Raw genomic sequence first — 15,909 nt, 5'->3', positions numbered from 1 at the left:
CGTCTCTGGGGTTCGCGCTTTTAGCCGCGGCTCGCGCCCGTCTCTGGAGTTCCTTTAAGCAGCGCTCTTAAACCCCTCTCCTCGCGCACCAGGAAACAAAGAGGGAAGAAAAAGTCTCTTGCCTCTTCGGCAGGTGCAGGCTTTTCCCCGAACTCCCTCCCGGCTAGTCGTGGTGCACTAACCCCTTCAGGCTATGTTCAAGCCGCCAACCCCAGTCCTCTCCCTGCGCTCCGTCCAAAACCGAAACCCGAGCCTCAGCTCGCAGCCCCGCCTGCCCCGGCGGGTGAGCAGACAAGCCTCTCGGGCTGGTGAGTGCCGGTCGGCACCGATCCTCTGTGCGGGAATCTCCCCGCTTTGCCCTCCGCACCCGTCGCTGTGCACTACTCCGTGGTCCCGAAGCTCCCCCCTCCGCCTCCCGCAGTCTCCGCCCGCGAAGGGGCTTCCTAGTGTGTGGAAACTTTTCCTCCTTCACAGCTCCCTCCCACTGGCGCAGGTGCCGTCCTTATTCTTTTGTCTCTGTTTTTTCTTTTTTTCTTTTGCCCTACCCAGGTACGTGGGGAGTTTCTTGCCTTTTGGGAGGTCTGAGGTCTTCTGCCAGCCTTCAGTAGGTGTTCTGTAGGAGTTGTTCCACGTGTAGATGTATTTCTGGTGTATCCGTGGGGAGGAAGGCGATCTCCGCGTCTTACTCTTCCGCCATCTTCAAGGTCCCCCCCGAAAACTTTATATTTTGACTGGAATTTCGTTGTAACTATATATCTTCATGATGGAAATTGACATTTTATGATATTGAATCTTCTTATTCACTAACATGATATCTCTATCAATTTAGTTCTTTGATGCCTTTTAATAAAACTTTATAATTTTCTTATTAAAGGGCTTGCAGGGCTTCCCTGGTGGCGCAGTGGTTGAGAGTCCGCCTGCCGATGCAGGGGACACGGGTTCGTGCCCCGGTCCGGGAAGATCCCACGTGCGCCGGAGCGGCTGGTCCCGTGAGCCATGGCCGCTGAGCCTGCGCGTCCGGATCCTGTGCTCCGCAGCGCGAGAGGCCACAACAGTGAGAGGCCCGCGTACCGCAAAAAAAAAAAAAAAGGGCTTGCAAATCTTTTGTGCAAGATTTGCTCTCTTGGCCAGGTAGCTGCTGGGCTTTTATAAGTTGTGTTCCTCTTTTGGGCCTTAATTCCCCTAAGTGAAAAATGTGACATTTGGAATAGAGATGACATGATTAAAATGTTAGAAATTGAAAACTGTCAATGTACAAAATACAGGTGGTCCTCTAGAGGGAGCTCTTCTGCATTTCATCTCAGGTCGGGTTGCCAGTCGGCTGTGAAGATACCGCCTCAGTACTGACAGCTGCAGATGTTATAGCACAGACCTCATCTTATCAGGGCAGAGGAAGAAAGTGACTCCCTAGTATCTCATCAATCACAGTTCTCCACATAAGAAATTGTGCTTTGGTCTTTGGAAGATATTACTTGTTTCTGGGTATGGGAATACAAGAAATATATTTTGAACCTAGGAGGAAATTTATAGATCATCCAATTTAATCCCTTCATTTAACAAGTAAAAAAGCTATGATTTACATAGAGATGCTTTCTCTTTCCAAAGGATAAACAGCTTGTGAGAGAGCCAAGGCTGGAAATCAGGTCCATACTTTTCACACTATAGTTGAAGGAATGGGGAAAAGAAGTAAGCAGTGGGTATTAGTGATGGGGTGGGGGTAGGGATTATGTTTAATTTTTAAAGGATTGAGAGGTGGGTTGTCTGTGAATTCCTGAAATTATATGCAATATTGTATATGTGCATGTGAGAGTGTATGTGTGTATGCGAGTGAGTGTGTATGTGTGTGCATACACATGCTATACTTTGGCTGGAAATAGGACTTTTGGTGTGATTGTTGGCTTCTAAGAAATAGGATTGGACTTTGGTAAGCCAGCCTTTATTTACAAAGTAGAATAACTTTCACTGACTTTAGAGATGCATTTAATTTATAGTTTGGAATCATTTGGAAATAACTGCGTTGGTAACTTGAATACCAGAAATTTAAGCTCTCTTTCAGTTTATTTATCCTTAAGTTGATTTAATGATTTCAAGACCTCTTTTTTTTTCTTACTGACTCAAAACTGACTTTTCAAGTAAAGTGCAGTTATTGGATGTTCTTTTCAGGGAAGATGAAGCTGAACTTCTCTCTGTTAGTCATCCTTTTTGAAGTCTATTGTGACTGTTTTTGAAAGGTTTCTCCATAGTTCTCTTATTATTTATGATTCTTCTGATTCAGCTCAATACAAACTTGTAAACAGTAGACATTTTAAAATTCTTTATTTCGGCAGTTGCCTTATGAATAAGATCTTTATAGTTTATTTGGATGATTTTTTTGTGGATATCATGGACAAGATTTTAAGCCTTTATTTCGGCTTAAATAAATAAAAATGAAGATAAAAAGTCATTACCTACTAACTTCTATGTCTACTTTTTAATTGATTTTATTTTATTTTTGGCTGCGTTGGGTCTTAGTTGCTGCACTCAGGATCTTTGTTGTGGCATGTGAGATCTTTCATCGCGGTGCGTGGGCTCTCAGCTGTGGTGTGCGGGCATCTCTCTAGTTGTGGTGTGTGGGGTCAGTAGTTGCAGTGCGTAGGCTCTCTAGTTGTGGCGTGAGGGTTCTGTAGTTGCAGCATGCAGACTCTCTAGTTGTGGCTTGTGTGCCTCAGTAGTTGTGGTGTGCGGGCTTAGCTGCCCTGCAGCATGTGGAATCTTAGTTCCCCGACCAGAGATCGAACTCACATCCCCTGCATTGGAAGGCAGATTCTTAACCACTGGACCACCAGGGAAGTCCCTATGTCAACTTTAAGAACTAGAGTTCTTGCATTGCTTTTTCAGTGCAATGCAATATATCCTTCTCTAGCAAGCTAACAGAAAAAGATGCTCTGAGAAAAATATGTATTTAATTGCCTCTATTGTTCTTTAGACTTCTATGTATTCATCCAAGGAATGATGATGTTGATTCCCAGGGGGAATAAAAAACAGAAAGGAGTATAAAAGGGCAGAGTAAGGATATTGGGAAGCTTTATATCTCCTCCAAGATGGATGTTTAGACTGAAGCTTCAGTCTCATTGTGAGGTGTTGGATATTCAAGGAAAGGAGGATTAATCTTTATTAGAAATAGTTATGAAAATGAATTTTAGGCCAGATGATTTTTGTGCTAATGTTACTTTCCTCAACAAGTGTTACTGAAGATTTATCTGTCAATAATTTCCATTTGCATACTTACCACCTAAAAATTTCAGCAGGAGTTATGAGGCAGTAAGGGTTTTGAGCTGGGTGAAAGAAACGGCTTACCCTAACATCCCATTAAGAGCATGTTTAATCATGAAAATCAAGTGACAGACCAAGGTTTATTTATTTATTTATTTAAAAATGCGTCACATGTTTGACTCCTGTTTTTCTTCATAAATGTTATTTAATGGGCGTAATGAATGGATGTTTTTATTTAAAAAATTAAAAAAAATTTTTTTCCTTCTTTAACATCTTTATTGGAGTATAATTGCTTTAAAATGGTGTGTTAATTTCTGCTGTATAACAACGTAAATCAGCTATATATATACATATATCCCCATATTTCCTCCCTCTTTCATCTCCCTCCCACCCTCCCTATCCCACCCCTCTAGGTGGACACAGAGCACTGAGCTGATCTCCCTGTGCTATGTGGCTGCTTCCAACTAGCTATCTATTTTACATTTGGTAGTGTATATATGTCATGTCACTCTCTCACTTCGTCCCAGCTTACCCTTCCCCCCACTGTGTCAAGTCCATTCTCTATGTCTGTGTCTTTATTCCTGTCCTGCCCTTAGGTTCTTCAGAACCCTGTTTTTTTTTTTTTTTTTTTTTTTTTTAGATTCCATATATATGTGTTAGCATATGGTACTTGTTTTTCTCTTTCTGACTTACTTCACTCTGCATGACAGTCTGTAGGTCCATCCACCTCACTACAAATAACTCAATTTCGTTTCTTTTTGTGGCTGAGTAATATTCCATTGTATATAGATGCCACATCTTCTTTATCCATTCATCTGTCAGTGGACACTTAGGTTGCTTCCATGTCCTGGCTATTGTAAATAGAGCTGCAATGAACATTGTGGTACATGACTCTTTGTGAATTATGGTTTTCTCAGGGTATATGCCCAGTAGTGGGATTGCTGGGTCATATGGTAGTTCTCCATAGTGGCTGTATCAATTTATATTCCCACCAACAGTGCAAGAGGGTTCCCCTTTCTCCACACCCTCTCCAGCATTTCTTGTTTGTAGATTTTTTCATGATGGCCATTTTGACCGGTGTGAGGTGACACCTCATTGTAGTTCTGATTTGCATTTCTCTAATGATTAGTGATGTTGAGCATCCTTTCATGTGTTTCTTGGCAATCTGTATATTTCTTTGGAGAAATGTCTATTTAGGTCTTCTGCCCATTTTTGGATTGGGTTGTTTGTTTTTTTGATATTGAGCTGCAGGAGCTGCTTGTATATTTTGGAGATTAATCCTTTGTTGCTTCATTTGCAAATATTTTTTCCCATTCTGAGGGTTGTCTTTTGGTCTTGTTTATGGTTTCCTTTGCTGTGCAAAAGCTTTGAAGTTTCATTAGATCCCATTTGTTTATTTTTGCTTTTATTTCCATTACTCTAGGAGGTGGGTCAAAAAGGATCTTGCTGTGATTTATGTCATAGAGTGTTCTGCCTATGTTTTCCTCTAAGAGTTTGATAGTTTCTGGCCTTACATTTAGGTCTTTAATCCATTTTGAGTTTATTTTTGTGTATGGTGTTAGGGAGTGTTCTAGTTTCATTCTTTTGCATGTAGCTATCCAGTTTTCCCAGCACCTCTTATAGAAGAGGCTGTCTTTTCCATTGTATATTCTTGCCTCCTTATCAAAGATAAGGTGACCATATGTGTGTGGGTTTATCTCTGGGCTTTCTATCCTGTTCCATTGATCTATATTTCTGTTTTTCTGCCAATACCATAGTGTCTTGATTACTACAGCTGTGTAGTATAGTCTGAAGTCAGGGAGCCTGATTCCTCCAGCTCCGTTTTTCTTTCTCAAGATTGCTTTGGCTCTTCGGGGTCTTTAGTGTTTCCATACAAACTGTGAAATATTTTGTTCTAGTTCTGTGAAAAATACCAGTGGTAGCTTGATAGGGATTGCATTGAATCTGTAGATTGCTTTGGATAGTGTAGTTATTTTCACAATGTTGATTCTTCCAATCCAAGGACATGGTACATCTCTCCATCTGTTTGTATCATCTTTAATTTCTTTCATCAGTGTCTTACAGTTTTCTGCAGACAGATCTTTTGTCTCCTTAGGTAGGTTTATTCCTAGGTATTTTATTCTTTTTGTTGCAATGGTAAATGGGAGTGTTTGCTAAATTTCTCTTTCAAAAATTTTATCATTAATGTATAGGAATGCAGGAGATTTCTGTGCATTAATTTTGTATCCTGCTACCCTACCAAATTCATTGATTAGCTCTAGTAGATTTCTGGTAGCATCTTTAGGATTCTCTATGTGTAATATCATGTCATCTGCAAAGAGTGACAGTTTTAGTTCTTCTTTTCTGATTTGGATTCCTTTTCTTTCTTTTTCCTCTCTGATTGCTGTGGCTAAAACTTCCAAAACTGTGTTGAATAATAGTGGTGAGAGTGGGCAACCTTGTCTTGTTCTTGATCTTAGTGGAAATGGTTTCAGTTTTTCACCATTGAGAACGATGTTGGCTGTGGGTTTGTCATATATGGCCTTTATTGTATTGAAGTAACTTCCCTCTATGCCTACTTTCTGGAGGGTTTTTATCATAACTGGGTGTTGACTTTGTCGAAAGCTTTTTCTGCATCTATTGAGATGATCAGATGGTTTTTCTCCTTCAATTTGTTAGTATGGTTTATCACATTGATTGATTTGCGTATATTGAGAATGCTTGCATTCCTGGGATAAACCCCACTTGATCATGGTATATGATCCTTTTAATGTGCTGTTTGATTCTGTTGCCTAGTATTCTGTTGAGGATTTTTGCATCTATGTTCATCAGTGATATTGGCCTGTAGTTTTCTTTTTTTGTGACATCTTTGCTTGGTTCTGGTATCAGGGTGATGGTGGCCTCGAAGAATCAGTTTGGGAGTGTTCCTCCCTCTGCCATATTTAGGAAGACTTTGAGAAGGATAGGTGTTAGCTCTTCTCTAAATGTTTGATATTATTCTCCAGTGAAGCCATCTGGTCCTGGGCTTTTGTTTGTTGCAAGATTTTTAATCACAGTTTCAATTTTAGTGGTTCTGATTGGTCTGTATATATTTTCTATTTCTTCCTGGTTCAGTCTCAGAAGGTTGTGCTCTTCTAAGAATTTGTCCATTTCTTCCAGGTTGTGCATTTTATTGGCATATAGTAATTTATTGGCTTGTAATAATCTCTCATGGTCCTTTGTATTTCTGCAGTGTCAGTTGTTACTTCTCCTTTTTTATTTCTAATTCTATTGATTTGAGTCTTCTCCCTTTTTTCATGATGGCTAATGGTTTATCAATTTTTTTAATGTGCTCAAAGAACCAGCTTTTAGTTTTATTGATCGTTGCTATTGTTTCCTTCATTTCTTTTTCATTTGTTTCTGATCTGACTTTTATGCTTTCTTTCCTTCTGCTAACTTTGGAGTTTTTTTGTTCTTCTTTCTCTGATTGCTTTAGGCATAAGGTTAGGTTGTTTATTTGAGTTGTTTCTTGCTTCTTGAGGTAAGAGTGTATTGCTATCGACTTCCCTCTTAGAACTGCTTTTGCTCCATCCCATAGGTTTTGGGTCGTCGTGTTTTTATTGTCATTTGTTTCTAGGTATGTTTTGATTTCCTCTTTGATTTCTTCAGTGATCTCTTGGTTATTAAGTAGTGTATTGTTTAGCCTCCATGTGTTTGTGTTTTTTACAGAATTTTTCCTGTAATTGATATCTAGTCTCATAGCGTTGTCATCAGAAAAGATACTTGATATGATTTCAATTTCCTTAAATTTACCAAGGCTTTTTTGTGACCCAAGATATGATCTCTCCTGGAGAATATTTCATGAGCACTTGATAAGAAAGTGTAATCTGCTGTTTTTCGATGGAATGTCCTATAAATATCGGTTAAGACCGTCTGTTTAATGTATGATTTAAAGCTTGTGTTTTTTATTTATTTTCATTTTGGATGATCTGTCCATTGGTGAAAGTGGGGTGTTAAAGTCCCCTCTTCCTATTGTGTTATTGTCGATTTCCCCTTTTATGGCTGTTAGCATTTGCCTTATGTATTGAGATGCTCCTATGTTGGGTGCATAAATATTTACAATTGTTATATCTTCTTCTTGGATTGATCCCTTGATCATTTGTCTCTTGTACTTCTTTGTCTCTTGTACTAGTCTTTATTTTAAAGTCTGTTTTGTCTGGTATGAGAATTGCTACCCAGCTTTCTTTTGATTTACATTTGCATGGAATATCTTTCCATCCCCTCACTTTCAGTCTGTATGTGTCCCTAGGTCTGAAGTGGGTCTCTTGTAGACAACATATTTATGGGTCTTGTTTTTGTATCTATTCAGGCAGTCTGTGTCTTTTGGTTGGAGCATTTCATTCATTTACAATTAAGGTAATTATCAATATGTATGTTGCTATTACCATTTTCTTAATTGTTTTGGGTTTGTCATCGTAGGTCTTTTCCTTCTCTTGTGTTTCCTGCCTAGAGAAGTTCCTTTAGCATTTGTTGTAAAGCTGGTTTGGTGTTGCAGAATTCTCTTAGCTTCTGATTGTCTGTAAAGGTTTTAATTTCTCCATCGAACCTGAATGAGATCCTTGCTGAGTAGAGTAATCTTAGTTGTAGGTTTTTCCCTTTCATCACTTTAATTATGTCCTGCTACTCCTTTCTGGCTTGCAGAGTTTCTGCTGAAGGATCAGCTGTTAGCCTTATGGGGATTCCCTTGTATGTTATTTGTTACTTTTCCCTTGCTGCCTTTTTTTTTTTTTCTTTTTTCTTGCTATACGTGGGCCTTTCACTGTTGTGGCCTATCCCATTGTGGAGCACAGGCTCCAGACACGCAGGCTCAGTGGCCATGGCTCACGGGACCAGCCGCTCCATGGCGTGTGGGATCCTCCTGGACCAGGGCACGAACCTGTGTCCCCTGCATCAGCAGGCGGACTCTCAACCACTGTGCCACCAGGGAAGCCCCCTCCCTTGCTGCTTTAATATATATTTTTTTGTATTTAATTTTTGATAGCTTGATTAATATGTGTCTTGGCTTATTTCTCCTTGGATTTATCCTGTATGGGACTGTCTGTGCTTCCTGGACTTGATTGACTGTTTCCTTTCCCATGTTAAGGAGGTTTTCAATTTTAATCTCTTCAAATATTTTCTCAGTCACTTTTTTTTCCTCTTCTTCTTCTGGGACCCCTAAGATTCGAATGTTGGTGCGTTTAATGTTGTCCCAGAGGTCTCTGAGACTGTCCTCAGTTCTTTTCATTCTTTTTTCTTTATTCTGCTCTGCGGTAATTATTTCCACTATTTTATCTTCCAGGTCACTTATCCGTTCTTCTGCCTCAGTCATTCTGCTATTGATTCTTTCTAGAGAATTTTTAATTTCATTTATTGTGTTGTTCATCATTGTTTGTTTGCTCCTTAGTTCTTCTAGGTCCTTGTTAAACGTTTCTTGTATTTTCTCCATTATATTTCCAAGATTTTGGATCATCTTTACTATCATTACTCTGAATTCTTTTTCAGGTAGACTGCCTATTTGCTCTTCATTTGTTTGGTCTGGTGGGTTTTTACCTTGCTCCTTAATCTGGAGCATCTGTGTATTTCTCTGTCTTCTTATTTTGCTTAACTTACTGTGTTTGGGGTCTCCTTTTTGCAGGCTGCAGGTTCGTAGTTCCCGTTGTTTTTGGTGTCTGCTCCCATTGGGTAAGGTTGGTTCAGTGGGTTGTGTAGGCTTCCTGGTGGAGGAGACTGGTGCCTGTGTTCTGGTGGATGAGGCTAGACCTTGTCTTTCTGGTGGGCAGGACCACGTCCAATGGTGTGTTTTGGGGTGCCTGTGAATTTATTATGATTTTAGGCAGCCTCTCTGCTCATGGGTGGGGTTGTGTTCCTGTCTTGCTAGTTGTTTGGCATAGGATGTCCAGCACTGTAGCTTGCTGGTTGTTGAGTGGAGCTGGGTCTTAGCGTTGTGATGGAGATCTCTGGGAGAGCTTTCGCTGTTTGATACTACGTGGGTCCAGGAGGTCTCTGGTGGACCAATGTACTGAGCTTGGCTCTCCCACCTCAGAGGCTCAGGCCTGACACCTGGCTAGAGCACCAAGACCCTGTCAGCCACATGGCTCCAGGAGTCATCGTCATGACAGCCCTTCACTCCCCCACAGCAGACTCAGCAGCCGTACAGACAGTGCGCTTCAAATTGCCAATCTGGCAGACTGCCTGCAGAATCATTCCTCCTCCTCCTCGTCCGCCTTGGGGGGAGCTGGCGCAGCTATCCTGGCCAAGAAGACGAGGAAAAGGTGTGGGGTCTGCGTGCCCTGCAAGAGGCTCATCAGCTGTGGCCGAATGAATGCTTTTAAAAAATCATACATTGTTGGGTACTATTAGCCGTGTGTAATGATTTAAGTACGAATTCATTACCTGAAGTTTGGAATTATATAAACTCTCAAGGATAAAAGAAGTGGGGACTATTGTTAAAATATCTGTGTTTCCCACTGACTGCAATAATATTTTCTTCTTGGTTTTTAGATTTCCTCCTTCCTCACCCCTGAGACCATATCCAAAGAGGCCCCCATACCAAAAGGATGTTATTAAATTTCCAGAATGGGATGATCCCCTACCAGGCACTTCACAAGAGAATATCCCAGTGAGGCCAGTTGTGATGGTAAGTGCCATTATAGAAGCTGGAGGACTAGCAGAGGGAAAGATAAGAAATAGTCTGTGAACCATCAGGCTTAGTCCAGTTTTTCTTTCGATCCCTTGGAAACAATGGTCTGAAAGCACTTTAAAACAATATCATATCCATTGATAGCTGAGAGACTAGTAACACAGGAAGATTGGCTTTTGCATTTTTTCACTCTTGCCTATGGACACTGTGACTGAATATATGGTAGCTGTTTTCATATGTTTAGACTGAGCAGTTTTCTCTTAAAACTCCCTTCTAATTTCCTTTTCCTTTCTATTCTATAATTTTCCTCTTCTTCCTCTTTGTCTTCTCTTGCTGAACTTTTTTATAATTATTACCAGTTGAAAGTGTGAAGTTTGGGACATGGAAGATTGTGGAGTGAGTCCTGACACAATATGAACAAAGGTAGGTTCTGCTAGTTTTGGGAAACCTAAGCACATTGTAGAATAAACTACCTTTTTTGGGGCGTACTTCTTCCTTGAAATACCTCAGTAGAAAACTATTAAGATTGCCATAATGCTAAAAAATAAAATGCAGACAAAAATTTTATACTGCAGTTTTTAAGAATTGTACTAACACCAATGTTTTAAGTTAATCTAGTCTTATAGGACTGGATGTCCAGTTCATACATTTGCAAAGATATGTTGTAAAGGTTTTTAGGCAATGTGATTGAAAGAAAAAATTGTTTTAACGGAGGTTGTATTGTATCTCAGTTTGGAGAGAATAATTAAGCAGCTTAGGCTTTATCAAAAATAATTCAAGAAAAAGAGTGGCACCAGTGACAGAAATGGGGACTCCATATGAACTTGCAGATTTGTCAGGGATAGTGATAAATGTAGTTTTAAATATGTTTGATGAGAAAGGTGGGTTGTATTAAATGGAAGTATCTAACAGGCAGATGGAGATAAAAGCTCTGGAACTTGGATGAGAGGTCGTATTTGAAAGTCATTAACATTCATTCAGCAAAGATTTGTTGATTGTCTACTGTGTGCCATGCATCCTGCCAGGTTCTACAGATGCAGCTGTATGTAATATGGTTTTTCCTCCAAAAGGGCTCATAGTCTAGTGAAGTATTCAATATGATGATAGATTATTAGAAAACAGAGTGGAACTACTCTGAAAGAGTGAGCACAAAGGGTATTTGAGGACTATTTAATTCATTACTAATGAGGAGAACTTAATTAAGGTCTAGCTGATAGTTCCTGTACTTAAGAAAGTTAAAATATCAGCTTCATGAAATCAGGTTCATTTTTTTTTAACATTTGTGTTTAAACACCTAATATGACCCCATCAGTAGAATGGTTATTCAACAGACGTTTTTTCATTACAATGTCATCCAGTATTGTTTATACAAAAGAGGTAAAAATCCCGTATTAAACTAATGTGTATTTATGTCATCGATATAGTAACTTCCCTTTTTTGTTCTTTTTGGTTCTGTGAACCTTTAGGAAGACCAGCTGGTCATTAGCACACTTTCATGCACCAATGAAGAAGACAGTGTCGTCTCTCTTCTCTCTTCTGTTTTCAGTTTCTAATTTTTCATCAGCCCTGAAGTGGTGGTATACCAGTGTCTCAGACTCATCAAACATTTCCCCCACAGCTTGTCATGTCGCTGGTCGTCTGTATGTATATTTCTGATAATGTCGCTCTTGCCTTTTCTTGTACTTCCCTCTAAATCAAGTGGTGGAGGTTTGAGCTCCTCACTTGCTACAGTTCCTCTAAAGCTTGGGCTGTCTGGAGGAAGAGGACTGTCCAGAGGAAGAATGGCAGAGCAGGATCTGTTTCCCCAGTTGGGCCTTATGCAGGTTTTAGGTTGATGAGGTTAGTAGTCAATAGAGAAACAGTCCATCTTTCTTATAGGACCTGAGCTCGTATTCATTTCTTCTATCTTACTTGCCCTCTTTGTATCTCTGCCTCCACTTTGCTTGTTCGTTTTTGTTTTTGTTCTGTCCTATCCTCTCTCTTGCCTAGCCATTTTATAAAATAAGATGAAGTGAGGCAAATAGAATGATTTGTTGTGTTTGCTGAGGGGCAGTGTAATGTGGAGAGGACAAGTGTGAGCTCTGGAGACAGACTGCTGGATTTGAATCTTGGCTCCTTCATTTACTAGCTGTGTGATCTTGTTTCTCTGTTTTATTCACTGTGTCTGTGTCTCAGTTTTCTTTTTGGTGAAAGTGGGATGAAAACACCCCCCTGGGGTAAGGTCATTATGAGAATCAAGTGACTTCCTATCTATAAAGTGTATAGAAGGTGCCTGACACACAGGTTTTCAGAAACTGTTAACTGCTATTGCTGTTATTAACAGAATTGTTCATAGGTAGAGACAAAAGAAAAAAAAATTACTCATAATATCATCCAGAGAGAATTAATATTAACATTTTTGTTGTGTTTTATTTTTTCCACTCATGTTTTTAACAACAAAATGAGATCGTGCTGTGCTGTTTTGGTAGCCTATATTCTTCACTTAGAACAGTGTATTGTGTCCACTTTTTCATGTTATTCAACATTCAACATCATTTTTAATATCTGCATCATGTCTATAAAGGATTATGGTTTATTTATCCAGTTCTTTACTGTTAGATATGTACCATGTTTTCAGCTTTTTCAGTATGTGTGTAAACAATGCAATGAACAGTATCTTTACAGATAAATAGTTGAGTATTTCTTTAAGATAACTTTTAGAAGTGAATTTGCTAGGCAAATGCAACAACTGATATTCCTGCCTTTAAAAGAGAACACCTAATTTGGATACTTTAAAAAAAAAAGTCACAAATCCATGTGACCTTCAAGTTTCTTTTGTAGTTCAGTAATTCTCCAAAAACGAAACTAAAAACCACATCAAAAAACAACTGTCCAGTTCAGTTTTTCCAATTAATAAGATTTTTCTATAATGACACTTCTGCAAAAACCTATTATAAAAGTCCTTTGTAGGTGATTTCTAATATGTTTTGCCTTTAAAAGTTCATAGTTCCTCACTGTCATTACCAAAAGGAAGTTTTAAGATTTCTGTCTAGTAGCCTAAATGTGAGAAGGGAGGTGCTAAGAATGTTGAAGTGCTAAAGCTATGTGACTTTGAGCAAATTACTTAACCTCTCTGGGCTTTAGTTTTTTCTTCCCGGCCATCTCCAGCTGTCCTTGTGGAGCTCTTTTTTTTCCTGCCTTCTTCAGATGCCTAAGATCTGGGGCCTGCTATCTAACATTGTACTTATTTGATCTTTCCTTATAAAAAGCAGAGAATTCTTGAAAGTAATAGACTTTAATGTTATTTTAAACAATCACTTAATTTGGACAGTGTGTGAATTTGGATAGATATTCCTCGATGTTAATTAATTTGAATTAATGAAATTTTATTTTACTGCTACTTCACTGATTAGTTAGAACTCCCACAGGGAAAAATAGCTAATGTCATGCTTATTGCCATAGCTCTTTTGCAATTCTTGAATATTCATTTATGATATGACCTGATCTTTGAGTCATACTTTATTACTCTGCAGTCCATGCAAAGAAAGTTAATGTTTCAAATTATTATTTTAAAACAAGTTAAAAATAACCAAATCAAAGAAATTTCTCATAAACTCATACCTCTGTCTATTGAAATGCTTATTCTCTTTCCTTCTTACTCTCCTCCCCCACCCCAATTAGAATTCTGAGATGTGGTACAAGCGTCACAGCATTGCTATTGGAGAGGTGCCGGCTTGCCGTCTTGTCCACCGCAGACAGCTGACAGAGGCCAATGTAGAAGAGTTATGGAAGACTATGACATTATCATAGTATGTGCATTTGCTATTAATGAGAACTTTAAGTATTTTTCTTTTTTTTTTTTCTGTTTTGCTTCACTACTACTCTCTGCATATTTAATTTTCTGAAACTGTGTATAAAACTCTCAAATTTGATTGCATTATTTACAGCTGTGCTGCTTAGCAAACATAATTTAACTGAATTCTGGGAATTTTCTATTGTCATTTATATGCTAGTTAAGAATAGAACATTAAAAGTTCTTTTTTTTTTTTTTTTTTGCCACTGGTCCAAAATTACCTAATATTTAATTGTTTTTATTTTTGTTTTTTTAAATTTAACTATAGTTGATTTACAATATTGTGTTAGTTTCAGGTGTACAGCTTCAGATTCTTTTCCATTATAGGTTATTACAAGATATTGAATATAGTTCCACGTGCTATGCAATAAATCCTTGATGTTTATCTGTTTTATATATAGTGGTGTGTATCTCTTAATCCCATACTCCTAATTTATCCCTCCTCCTCCCCTTTACCCTTTGGTAACCATAAATTTGTTTCTATGTCTGTGAGTCTATTTCTGTTCTGTAAATAAGTTGATTTGTATTATTTTTTTAGATTCCACATATAAGTGATACCATATAATATTTGTCTTTTTCTGTCTCACTCACTTCACTTAGTATGATAATCTGTAGGTCCATCATCCATGTTGCTGCAGATGGCAATATTCATTCTTTCTTATGGCCGAGTAATATTCCATTGTGTATATGTACCACATCTTTATCCATTCATCTGTCAATGGACACTTAGGTTGCTTGCATGTCCTGGCTATTGTAAATAGTGCTGCAGTGAACCTTGGGATGCATATATCTTTCTGAATTAGAGTTTTCATCTTTTCCGGATATATGCCCAGGAGTAGGATTGCTGGATCATATATGGTAGCTCTATTTTCAGTTTTTTAAGGAACTTCCAGACTGTTTTCCATAGTGGCTGCACCAATTTATATTCCCACTAACAGTGCGGGAGGGTTCCCTTTTCTCCACACCCTCTCCAGCATTTATTATTTGCAGACTTTTTGATGATAGGCATTCTGACCAGTGTGAGGTGGTAACTCATAGTTTTGATTTGTATTTCTCTAATAATTAGTGATGTAAAAGTCTTTAAACTTTCTAGTTACACTGAAATCTTAAGCTTAATGAAACATGTAGGAAAATTTGGTCTCCTAGATATTTGATGTACAATAGGTAATTAAAGTTAACAATGTCATAGCAAGTTTTTTTTTTTTTAATTCTTATAAAGATGTACTCACAGTGGTTTCTCATCATTGGATAAGCTAGTTTTTGTTATTATAATATTTTACTTAGAAAGTCATTTTCTTGACATTCAGTGTGTTGTGTTTTTAAATTAGTGAAGTACTATGTTAATAACAAAGTGATCTAAGTTTGTTTTATATATGCAATGTCTAACCTTTTTGCCCCACAAAGACTGGGTGAAATGTGTGAAAAGAGCACATTCTGAAGATCGACCTTTTACAGTGCCAGTTCTTGGGCAGATAAGGATTTTTAAAAAGTAACTAATTAATTTAATCATTATTTATCTTTTTTAGTTTACAGAAAATCCTTGGCCTGGATTCCTTAGAAGAAGTTTTAAACGTTAATCTTGTCAACTCCAAGTTCATCATCCATAATGTATATAGTGTGAGCAACCAGGGAGTTGTTATCCTTGATGACAAGTCAAGTAAGTGCATAAAAGCCATTTTGTTCCCGGTTGACCCAGTACATTGGCTGTACAGGTCCATCAGCTTCTATTTGACCCTTCCCTAAACCTTACATATGTTTACCCCCTCATTACATATAGCCTTAGCTCACTTCCAGAGACCTTTGTTTGGAGTCAGGAAATGTCATAGAAAGATGAATACCCAGGAGTGAAAGCCTCAGCAAGATCCATCCAGATGCTAGTTCAGCGTTAGCCACACAGGGCATTAAGTGGTTCTTTATCATCTCCAGAAGATCCCTGAGAAGTGAGTAAGTTTAATGCCTAACAGAAAGCTTGAGTCAGTTTTTACGTGGGTCCTGGGGTCTGACTGATTTTTTTTAGAGCTCTCACTGACCTTTTCATTATGGCGTCTCTGTGTCAGATTTTCTGGGATAGTCTTGGTTTATGTCATTTTTTTTTTCCTTTTTAATAAAGGTAGCTTTCCGGGCTTGGCCCGCGTACCGCAAAATAAATAAATAAATAAATAAATAAATAAATAAATAAATAAATAAA

General features: G+C 38.4%; 1 protein-coding gene across 2 annotated transcripts in view; it reads left to right on the top strand.

The window, feature by feature from the left end:
• The window catches only part of DEPDC1B (DEP domain containing 1B), a 106,073-nt gene that overhangs the window by 46,631 nt on the left and 43,533 nt on the right, over positions 1 to 15,909 (top strand). For both annotated transcript variants that reach the window (XM_029217674.1, XM_029217675.1), the window contains exons 3-5: positions 9,751 to 9,886; positions 13,550 to 13,677; positions 15,248 to 15,378. In XM_029217674.1, coding sequence (XP_029073507.1) covers positions 9,751 to 9,886; positions 13,550 to 13,677; positions 15,248 to 15,378 — 395 coding nt within the window. The remainder of the gene's footprint in view (positions 1 to 9,750; positions 9,887 to 13,549; positions 13,678 to 15,247; positions 15,379 to 15,909) is intronic.

The sequence above is a fragment of the Monodon monoceros genome, unplaced genomic scaffold (genome assembly GCF_005190385.1).
Source record: "Monodon monoceros isolate NGI ecotype Baffin Bay Population unplaced genomic scaffold, NGI_Narwhal_1 Super_Scaffold_12, whole genome shotgun sequence".
Taxonomy (NCBI): domain Eukaryota; kingdom Metazoa; phylum Chordata; class Mammalia; order Artiodactyla; family Monodontidae; genus Monodon; species Monodon monoceros.
Note: the sequence above shows the minus strand (reverse complement) of the source record. Positions and strands in the feature narration are given on the sequence as shown.